The sequence below is a fragment of the Typopeltis vanoorti genome, chromosome 8 (genome assembly GCF_054136105.1).
Source record: "Typopeltis vanoorti isolate ZY-2024b chromosome 8, IOZ_Tvanoo_1.0, whole genome shotgun sequence".
In the NCBI taxonomy this organism is placed as follows: Eukaryota; Metazoa; Arthropoda; class Arachnida; order Uropygi; family Thelyphonidae; genus Typopeltis; species Typopeltis vanoorti.
The window spans coordinates 8,979,163-8,990,978 of NC_143556.1; the positions used below are offsets into that span (position 1 = coordinate 8,979,163).

At 34.8% G+C, this 11,816-nt stretch overlaps 1 protein-coding gene across 1 annotated transcript in view; it reads left to right on the forward strand.

Annotated features, from left to right (window-relative positions):
* The window catches only part of LOC150103714 (frequenin-1-like), a 72,300-nt gene extending 67,962 nt beyond the window's left edge, over positions 1–4,338 (forward strand). The window contains exon 8 of the mRNA XM_090396510.1: positions 4,145–4,338. Coding sequence (XP_090252636.1) covers positions 4,145–4,237 — 93 coding nt within the window. The 3' untranslated portion in view covers positions 4,238–4,338. The remainder of the gene's footprint in view (positions 1–4,144) is intronic.
* Positions 4,339–11,816: the final 7,478 nt, after the last annotated feature.

Consider the following 11,816-nt stretch of genomic DNA (forward strand, 5'->3'; position numbering starts at 1 on the left):
AGAAGAACAAGAAGTTGGCTTGAGGGAAAATGGAGGAATAATGTCAGCCAGTTTGATAGAATAACACCCATGAAAATACTTGGAAAGTGCCCAGCTAATGTCTTAATTAAAAAAAAATTCCAAAAGTAAGTCAACCAATATACAAGTAATTGGGGCAGACAAAAAACAAATGCACCCCAGATTTCATCATGTCAAACAGACTTATACATCAAATAGAGAAAAAAAAAAATTAGGAAAGTACCAAATGTCTTAGGTGGTAAAAATACCACATGTAAACTTTTTCTCAAGAAATATTCCTGGTATCTTTTCAATTACATTTAAATTGATATCATAACCAAAGAGTTTGCTTAAGAGTCAAAGCTGTATAACTGAAAGGAGACCTACACATAGCCTTTAAATGAATGCGGAGAACTGACCAGTGCTTCTGAACTAATGTCCAATCCTCAACTTCTCGTGGTGCACCCTGTTGGGTACCTACCTGGATACTGAACGAATGAGGGTGGGCTGGCAATTTGGGATTTAGCCGACCAAATTGTATTCCTATTGGCTTAAACCAATATAGAAAATAATGGTACAACATGAAAAAATTTCATACCAGCTGGGGCGTCGCCCAGCTAAACCAGACCCCCGTTGTTTTCGCCAGGGAACCAGGGTGAACAGCAAAAAGTCAGCTACTGGAACAAATCTGAAAACACACCCCAACTCAACATCACCAGAGTTAAAGATCGGTACTATGAACATAAGAAGCCTGAATGGCAAAGAAATGGAGCTAGCAAAGGAATTAGATAAGTACCAGATCGACATAATAAGGTGACTGAAACAAAAAAGACAAAAACTGGTGAGATCTTTCTGAGCAATAAATACAAAATGTTATATTCAGGAAATGACAATCAAGAAAAAGAAGGGGTAGTCATAGTATTCAACACAAAATATGAGGCTAATCTTCTTCAATGGCAGGCAGTCTCAATTAGAGTGATGTGGGCAAATATCAGAATGGGGAACTGGACAATGAGACTTATTTGTGCCTATGGTACAACAGAAGGTTCTACAATGTAGAAGTGGAGGAATTTTTTGAGGCTTTAAAAAAAGCAACTGACACAATGAAAAAGGAAAAATTGGTCCTTGTTGGGGATCTAAATAGCAGAGTAGGAAATGATTGTCAGACATACAAAATATTTTGGGAACATTTGGAGAAAAGAGCAAAGCCAATAATAATGGCAAATACCTGTTGGATTTCTGCTCAGGACATGGACTGGTTATTACTAACACCATGTTCCAACATAAAAATGTGCACAAATTCACATGGAGAGAAGAGGCAAGGAATAAGAAAAGTCTCATTGACTGTGTTATTGTTGATAGTGATGTTTTCTCCCTGGTGCAGGACACCAGAGTGTACACAGGATTTGAAATTGGAAGCGATCACTATTTAGTCTTGAGCACGATAAAATTGAATTTAATATTGAGAAGAATAACATGTAAGAAAGTTTTAAAGCGAATAAAAGTTGAGCAGCTCTCAGATGTAAACTGTAGACTAAAATACACAAATATTATTGAAAAAAAAAATGAAAGAGTTTGAGAACAGGAACCAAACCTTGGAGATTCAGTGGCAAGCCTTGAAGGAAACCCTGATTGATTCACAGCTAGAGAGGCATGTGGTGAGGTTGTCTGCAAGGATAGAAAAATCAGAACTCCACGGTTGACACAGAAAGTTAAAGAGGCAGTGAATGAAAAGAAGAAAGCATATCAAACGTTCCTGGCAAATAAGTCAGCTTGTGCTCTTAGAGAATACAGAGACAAATGTAAGAATGCTAACACTGTGTAAAACTAGCTAAACAAAAGTCATGGGAGGACTTTGGCAAGAACATAGAAAATAAATATCAAGAAGGTGGTAAGATATTCTGGAGGTTGTTGAAGAAGCTTAGAAATGGAGGAAAGAGTACTGTAAAAGGAGTTAGAGATGATAAAGGTGACATGAAAACAGGAGAAAAATATATTCTTGAAGTATGGAGTAATTATTTCGAAAAATTGCTAAATGAAACAAGCAGTGATAGCACGGTGGTAAAAAACACCCAAAGGGATACAGTCGGGAATACATATCCATACTTGAAGTAGAAAAAGCCATCAAAGGCTTGACATGTGGAAAGGCAGCAGGCGTAGATGATATTCGACCAGAAATGCTGAAGTATAGTGGTATAAAAGTCTTACAGTGGCTGCACTACATAGTTCAGAAAGCTTGGACAGAGGGATGAATTCCTGATGACTGGAGTAGAGCTCTAACTGTACTCATATATAAAAAGGGAAATAAAACTGAATGTGAGAATTACAGAGGTATTTCCCTACTGAGTGTTCCTGGCAAGATCTATGCAACTATACTTAAAAAACGGTTGAGAAGAATTGTGGAAGAAAAGTTTGGTGAAGAACACACTGGATTCAGGCCAAATAGAGGCTGTCAGGATCAGATCTTCACTTTACAACAAATAGTTGAGAAAGCATGGGAATATAACCAAAGATCTGTATTTAAGTTTTGTCGATCTGGAAAAGGCATATGACAAGGTGCCAAGAGAGAAGCTATTCAATACGCTATAGTTATATGGTGTCAATGGGGCATTATATCAAGCAATACTTAGTCTGTATTTGAGTTGTAAGTCGGCAGTTAGAATTGAAGTACAGGAAGATGGTTTAATGTTAAATCTGGTGTGAGACAGGGATGTACATTATCCCCTCTGTTATTCATTATCTATATGGATCACATTATGAAGGAAAGTGGTATTAAACATCATATCAGAATTGGAGATTTTAATGTCAGCTCTTTGCTTTATGCGGATGTTATATTTCTAAATAAATCAGCTACAAGTTTGCAAGATTCCCTGAATAAATTGAATAACTGTTGTAATAGATATGGTATGAAGGTCAGCATCAAAAAGACAAAGAAAATGAAAATAGGTAGAATTGTTGAAAATGTCAACAGTGTTGTGAACAGGGAACCTGTGGAACAAGTAAAACATTTCAGCTACTTAGGCATGATTTTTACTGAAGATGGTAAATAAAATATGGAAATAGACAAGAGAATCAACAAAGCTGGTATTGTTGGAAGTCAATTGAATAAGAGAGAAATTAGTCGAACACTAAATTAGCTGTATACAAGACAGTGTTCAAACCAGTTTTAACTTATGAATATGAGAGCTGGGTCAGAAGTAAAACACTTGACCAAAGACTAGAGACTTCAGATATGAGAGTCCTGAGAAAGATTAGAGGCGTGAACAGATGGCATCAATGGCAATATCATATTAAAAACGAGGATATTAGGAAAGAACTTGACATTTCATCATCCAGGAATGCGTTAGCAGAGCTAATCTCAGGTGGTATGATCACTTAAACAGAATGGGCGAGGAAAGATTAGCAAAATAAGTGTTCTCTGCCAGGTTGGCAGCAAAACGACCCAGAGGAAGACGAAGATATAGGTGGATTGATACGGTACAATGTGCCTTAGATGATAGAAATATAAGATCTGATAATGTTGCAATCTTGACAAGTAACAGACTGATTTGGAGAAAAATTGTAGATAGGAAGTTAGTAATGATGTACATTTTTCATTTAGTACTATCATATCCTGTACACCCCTTGAGGGTATATGTCCGGAATTTGACGATGATGAACAGTTATATCAATTAAATGTAAATTTAATTAGCTCAACTACTTGCTGAAACTTAAGTTTTTCATCCTGCAAAGTTCTGGGAACAAATGCAATTTAGACATAATACACAAGATACCACTGAGAGAATGTCAATTTACAGTTACTCAGTAACTAAACTAGCTTTTCAGTGTTTACTGAAAGTAGCATAAGACATACAGTCAGTTAAATTTTTAGATAACCCACATTTTAATTCAGTTAATTTCCTTTAAAAAAATATAATGTATCTTTGTATATAGGATGCCATTTGTACATTCATATTTCTAGATATTCTCAATAACACACTCAATTTAATGGAAGGAAGAATTATGTAATCTACGAGCATCTGTTTTAAGTAGGTTTCCTTGTGGTTATAATTTGAATTCCATGTTGTTATGTTAGATTTATGATAAAGATTTGAATGAGTTCTCCAGAACTATATTTTATGAACAGTCTGATTGTACTAATTTTCAGAACCATGACAACAAACTGACACTGGATGAATTCAGAGAGGGATCAAAGAAAGACCCAAAAATCATTCAGGCTTTGTCATTGTATTCATCGTGAAAACTTTTACTTGTGATTTAGTTAATTACTTTTCGCCAATAAGTCTTGTACATGTCCAAAAAAATTTTAAAAAATACAGAATAATAAATAAAATAGATAAATAAAAATAAAAAAGCATGTGTGTCTATCTCTCTCCTCAAAGCACTACAATAATATTTGCATGATTTTAATCTGTAAGATACTGATTGTTTACCTGCTCAGGAAATGTGTAGTTATACACCCTGTAGAATTTAGAACAGATATGTAAATACCATTTTAAGGACTGTAAAAAATATGCAATAGGCCACTCACAGTACAAGAAAAACTATCATAAAGTGGCTAAGACTTAAGCATGGCACAGAGGAATGAAATTAAACACCATCCCATTCTTCCCTTTCATAGTAGGGCTCAATGGCTTGTCACTGCCAAGTAATTTGGGTTCTTATATAAAACTATTTACTACTGAGAGGACAGTTAAATCCTTATCTGTAAAATGCTTTTTTTTTTTTTTTAATATAGCTCCCACCTGTAAAAGGTTTTTGAAAACTTATAGTACATCCATACCACAGGTGGGCTAAGGATTTCTTTGTATATTTTTCATTAATTTTATATTTTTTTTTCTGTATTTAAAATTTTTTACTAATCTGGAAACTAATCTAGAGTTCAAACATGGAATTTTTTCAAGCCATTTGCTTACAGTAAGTGGTATGGTGATGAAATACACCTCCCTTTAAAGACAATCACAAACATCCATGCTCACAACAGGATTTGAACCTGCTACCTGTTAGTCAGAGCAGATATAATAACCACTTTGCCAACCAGGCTGGCACTTCCTGTTTTATGAGATGAAAAGCCAGAGTTTCCAAGAGAAAACACCCTGACAACGATTCTTCACATCCTAGGCAGGATTCAAACCTAGTTCTTTCCAATCAAAAGGCAATGCTAATACCAAATAAGCTAAGAAGGTTTTCATTAAACACTCATTTGATACTTTTTTTTTTTTATTCAATATAAATTTTACTAATAGCACCATCACCAGGAGCATTTTCTATACGTGTGTGCACACAAGTATTGGGGTAGTCAACCTCTAACTCTGATTTTAATGAAATTCTGTACCACATTCATAGGTTCAAGATAAACTAAAGATGTGGGTTTTATTTTTTTTGTGTGAATACCTTGGAAAATAAAAATTAGCAGAAATCTAACTTAAAATAACAGAAATATTTTCAGGAAGCATCCAGAAAATTTTAATTCTAAGTGCATTCCAGTCTAAAATACAAGTTATTATCAATCTACCATAGACTTTTAAAAACAATTATTTCATGAATGAGAGCTTAATCTGCAAAAAAAAATTAGCTAGAAGTGTAATTCTGTCTATATTTATTACAAGCCTACAATTAAGCACTTTTTTCCCAAACAGTCTTGTTCAAAACAAATATAAATAAATATATTTATATTGTATGATTTTTCCCTTTTGATTTATATGGTGACATGGAAGGAAACCAACAGAATTATTACTGTTAATTTAATGGTAGTATTAGATTTGTCCTCCCATTAGAGGTTTTTGTCAGGTGCAACCACATAATCATCATCAAATTCCTGCCTCATACCCTCAAGGGGTGTACAGGATATGATAGTACTACATGAAAAATTTACATCATTACTAACTTCCTATCTACAATTTTCCTCCAAATCAGTCTGTTACTTGTCAAGACTCCGACATTACCAGATCTTATATTTCTATCGTCTAAGGCACTTTGTACCGTATCAATCCACCTATATCTTAGTCCTCCTCTGGGTCGTTTTGCTGCCAACTTGGCAGAGAACACTTATTTTGCTAATCTTTCCTCGCCAATTCTGTTTAAGTGATCATACCACCTGAGATTAGCTATGCTAACGCATTCCTGGATGATGAAATGTCAAGTTCTTTCCTAATATCCTCGTTTTTAATATGACATTGCCATTGATGTAATCTGTTCACGCCTCTAATCTTTCTCAGGAGTCTCACATCTGCGGTCTCTAGTCTTTGGTCAAGTGTTTTACTTCTGACCCAGCTCTCAGATCCATAAGTTAAAACTGGTTTTAAACACTGTCTTGTATACAGCTAATTTAGTGTTCCAACTAATTTCTCTTTTATTCCATATGAATTTATTCAATTGACTTCCTACCATACCAGCTTTGTTGATTCTGTTGTCTATTTCCATATTTAATTTACCATCTTCACTAAAAATTGTACCTAAGTAGCTGAAATGTTTTACTTGTTCCACAGGTTCTCCATTCACAACACAGTTGACATTTTCAATGATTCTACCTATTTTCATTATCTTTGTCTTTTTAATGCTGACTTTCATACCATATCTATTACAACAGTTATCCAATTTAGTCAGAGAATCTTGCAGACTTGTAGCGCATTTATTTAAAAGTATAACATCGTCTGCATAAAACAAAGAGCTGACATTAACATCTCCAATTTTGATATCACGTTTAATACAACTTTCCTTCATAATGTGATCCATATAGATAATGAATAACAAAGGGGATAATGTACATCCTTGTCCCACACCAGATTTAACATTAAACCATCTTCCTGTACTTCCTTCAATTTTAACTGCTGACTTACAACTCAAATAAAGACTAAGTATTGCTTGATATAATGCCCCATTGACACCATATAACTGTAGCATATTGAATAGCTTCTTTCTTGGCACCTTGTCATATGCCTTTTCCAAATCGACAAAACATAAATACAGATCTTTGTTATATTCCCATGATTTCTCCACTATATGTCGTAAAGTGAAGATCTGATCATGACAGCCTCTATTTGACCTGAATCCAGCTTGTACTTCACCAAGCTTTTCTTCCACAATTCTTCTCAACCATTTTTCAAGTATACTTGCATATATCTTACCAGGAACACTCAGTAAGGATATAACTCTGTAATTCTCACATTCAGTTTTATTTCCCTTTTTATGAGTACAGTTAGAGCTCTACTCCAATCATCGGGAATTTGTCCCTCTGTCCTGGCATTCTGAACTATGCAGTGCAGCCACTGTAAGACTTTTATACCACCATACTTCAGCATTTCTGGTCGCATATCATCTACTCCTGCTGCCTTTCCACATTTCAAGCCTTTGATGGCTTTTTCTACTTCAAGTATGGATATGTATTACTGACTGCATGCTTGGTCAGTGTTTTGTTATCACTGTGCTCTCATCACTGCTTGTTTCATTTAGGAAATTTTCAAAGTAATTACTCCATACTTCAAGGATATCTTTTTTTCTCCCATTTTCATGTCACCTTTATCATCTCTAACTCCTTTTACAGCACTCTTTCCTCAATTCCTAAGCGTCTTCAACAACCTCTAGAATATTTTGTCACTTTTTTGATATTTATTTTCTATATTCTTGCCAAAGTCCTCCTATTTAGCTAGTTTTACACACTGTTTAGCTTTCTTACATTTGTCTCTGTATTCTCTAAGAGCAAAAGCTGACTTATTTGCCAGGAACTTTTGATATGCTTTCTTCTTTTCCTTCACTGCCTCTTTAACTTCCTGTGTCCACCATGGAGTGCTACTTTTTCTATCCTTGCAGACAACTTCCACATGCCTCTCTAGCTGAATCAATCAGGGCTTTCTTGAAGGCTTGCCACTGAATCTCCAAGGTTTGATTCCTGTTCTCAAACTCTTTCATTTTTTTTCAATAATCTTTGTGTATTTTAGTCTACAGTTCACATCTGAGAGCTGCTCAACTTTTATTCGCTTTAGAACTTTCTTACATATTATTCTTTTCAATATGAAATTCAATTTTATCCTGCTCAAGACTAAAATAGTGATCACTTCCAATTTCAAATTCTCTGTACATGCTGGTGTCCTGCACCAGGAGAAAACATCACTATCAACAATAACATAGTCAATGAGAGTTTTCTTATTCCTTGCCTCTTCTCCCCATGTGAATTTGTGCACATTTTTATGTTGGAACATGGTGTTGGTAATAACCAGTCCATGTCCTGAGCAGAAATCCAACAGGTATTTGCCATTATTATTAGCTTTACTCTTTTCTCCAAATTTTCCCAATATATTTTTGTATGTCTCACAATCATTTCCTACTCTGCTGTTTAGATCTCCAACAAAGACCAACTTTTCCTTTTTCATTGTGTCAGTGCTTTTTCTAAAGCCTCAAAAAATTCTTCCACTTCTACCTTAGTAGAACCTTCTGTGGGACCATAGGCACAAATAAGTCTAATTGTCCAGTTCCCCATTCTGATATTTGCCCAAATCACTCTACTTGACACTGCATGCCATTCAAGAAGATGAGCCTCATATTTTGTGTTGAATACTATGGCTACTCCTTCTTTTCTTTGATTGTCATTGCCTGAATATAACATTTTGTATTTATTGCTCAGAAAGATCTCACCAGTTTTTGTCTTTTTTGTTTCAGTCACCTTATTATGTCGATCTGGTACTTATCTAATTCCTCAGCTAGCTCCATTTCTTTGCCATTCAGGCTTCTTATGTTGATAGTACCGATCTTTAACTCTGGTGATGTTGAGTTGGGGTGTGTTTTCAGATTTGTTCCAGTAGCTGACTTTTTGCTGTTCGTTCTGGTTCCCTGGCGAAAACAACGGGGGTCTTGTTTAACCCAGCCGGCATGAAATTTTGTCATGTTGTACCATCATTTTGTATTTTGGTTTAATCAATAGGAATACAATTTGATCGGCTAAATCCCAAATTGCCAGCTCATCCTCGTTCGTTCAGTATCCAGGTAGATACCCAACAGGGTGCACTACGAGAAGGTGAGGATTGGACATTAGGTCAGAAGCCCTAGTCAGTTCTCTGCATTCCTTTAAAGGCTATGCAGATTTTTCCTCTCAGTCATACAGCTTTGACCCTTAAGCACCCAAAAAAAAAAAAAAAAAATCATCATATGGCAGTAACAAATCCCATTCCCTGTCTTGATATATGAAACAATGTTTTTATTTCTATTGCCAAGAACAGGATTGTTTTTTCACAGAGCTAATAAGCGTTGAAGAAAAATATCCAGGCAGTTCAGATGGTTATCTAGAAGAATTCAAATCACTAACATTCTCCTTTGAACAAGAGAATTAATCATGCTACTAAAGATTTGAACTCATCTGAAGAGAAAATTTAACTGCTTCAGGTCTTTTCTTATAAACTTGAACTCATTAGCTCAAGGAATAATCATTTATTATGTTTTTGGAAACAGAACTAAAAACTTAGTTCTGTTTCCAAAGCAATGAAGTTCAAAAAAAGCAAATTTTTAAAGCATTGAAGTTAATAAGGCAAAACATCACTTGTCTGTGGCTTCTTCCAAAACCTTTTTATGTGAGACTCCCACATGAAAAACCCTATTTTGGAATCCAAAAAACGTTTGTCAACCTATAGTAAGTTAGTACTGTAAATGGACTAAGGATTTCATTCTTTTTTAATTTTGTTTTATATAATCCAGAAACCCTGCCCCAGAGACCAGACAGGGAAAATTTTCAAGCTTCATGCCTCCAATAAGCAGGGTGTACAGAAAATATTCAGAGAAATAAGATATAACCATTACAAACATAGTGATGTTTGTATATATTTCTATACCTTTCCTCAGTACCCCTGCACCTGATAAAGTCCTCTGATAGGAGGACAAAAGTATTATTAAACTAACAGAAATGAGTAATTCTGTTAGTTTTCTTTCCTTTTAAACAGTTATATAAAATCCATGTCCAAACACCAAAAACTCTCATGTTGATATGTGTATAAACAATAAATGTATAAGGTCACTTAAGGGTCAAAGTTAAACAAGTGAGGGGAGACCTCCATATAACATAAAAGGAATATGGGGAAGTAACTAGGGCCTAGTTCTAACCAGTCAAATCATCAAATTTCCTGTGGTGCACTATTCGTAACTGTCCATGTGGACAATGAAGAAATGAGGATGGGCTAGCAATTTCGGACTCAGCTGACCAAAGAATATTCTCTCTTGCTTTAGACCACACACATAAATATATTACTAGAGGTAAAAGAACTACTCAGTTAAAGCCCTGCTGTTTCTATCAAGGAACCAAGGAAAATTGAAAAATGAACTATTAGAACACCCTCACAATCAACAAAATTAAAGTATTATCAACATAAGTATCAATGGAAAGAGGTAGAATAAGAGGAGATATTACAAAAATCACATGTTGACAAGACTAGTATTACTGAAACAAAGTCTAAAACAGACATTCTGAATAACCTATAAAATGTTATAGTTAGATAATAGTGATCAGGAGAAGGAAACAGTAACTATAGTGCTCAACATCAAACACAAATATAAACTTTTTGAAAGATTCGGGAATGTTTCTTATGAAACATTCCCGAATGTTTCTTATGATATCTGTTATTCCCCAAATTTTTCTTAGAAGTCTCATATTTGTGGTATCCAATCTCTGACAAACCATTAACTAACTACATCCCCCCCCCCACTATACAGCTTGTTCACACCAGCTGTACAGGCGGGAACTTGTACAGCTGGTGTGAACAAGTCAACTTCCTAATTTGATTCTAACTCTATCAACTTTCTGAGTGGATAGAGGCTATTGTGAGAAATCAGTTGAAATTTATATAGAGAAATAATAAACTTCCTAAATGGATAGACCTAATTCAATTAGGAAGTTGATTTTTCCACACCAGTGGTGCTCATTCCCACCTTTAACTAATGAAGGCCAGCTGTTTAGCATTTGTGTGCTTTCCTTCTTTATAATTAGAGGTGACCAATTATAAAGTTAACTGAATGCCAAAGTTTTCTGGTTATTTTTGATTTTAATGGTCCAGACCACACACATACATTTAGTTTATTATGAAGACTTCAGATAAGTAATATTAATTCAGATAAAATAATATTTGAAAATTTAAAGGTTAATCTCAATTTTAATCTTTATAATTTCCTACTCTTCAAGTTTGCTACTCTGTTTCTTATTATTGTGAGCATTTGTATTTTTTCATAGTGTTTTGTGTGCTTTACATATGGTGTCAATTATTGTTTACAGTCATTTCCTTTGTTTCCTGGGTTCTGGGAATGTAGCAGAAGAGGGTCAGTTTTTCCCCCCCCCTTTTATATTTAGTAAAATGAAATATGCATTATAATGAACATCTTTGCATCATAATGAGTAACACTTGAACTAAATTCAGTAGCATGCCAAATCCTTTGCTGCTGCACATTTCCATTTAGCTATGTAGTTTCATCTAAGCTAAATATATACAAGTGATGTTGTACTGATTGAATAACATTCAGACCGCCAAAAACACTTAGATACTTTATGTAAAAATGCAGCACTGATTAGGATGGCAATCAATACCAGCAAAGTCCTAGAAAACAGAATAGAAGGAATATTAATCTAAATGACCATTTACTTCTAAATGACATCATCATCATCATCATCAAATTCCTGCCATGTACCCTCAAGAGGTGTACAGGATATGACAGTACTACATGAAAAAATTACATCATTACTAACTTCCTATCTACAATTTTCCTCCAAATCAGTCTGTTACTTGTCAAGACTCCAATATTATCATTATCAGATCTTATATTTCTATCGTCTACGGCACTTTGTACCG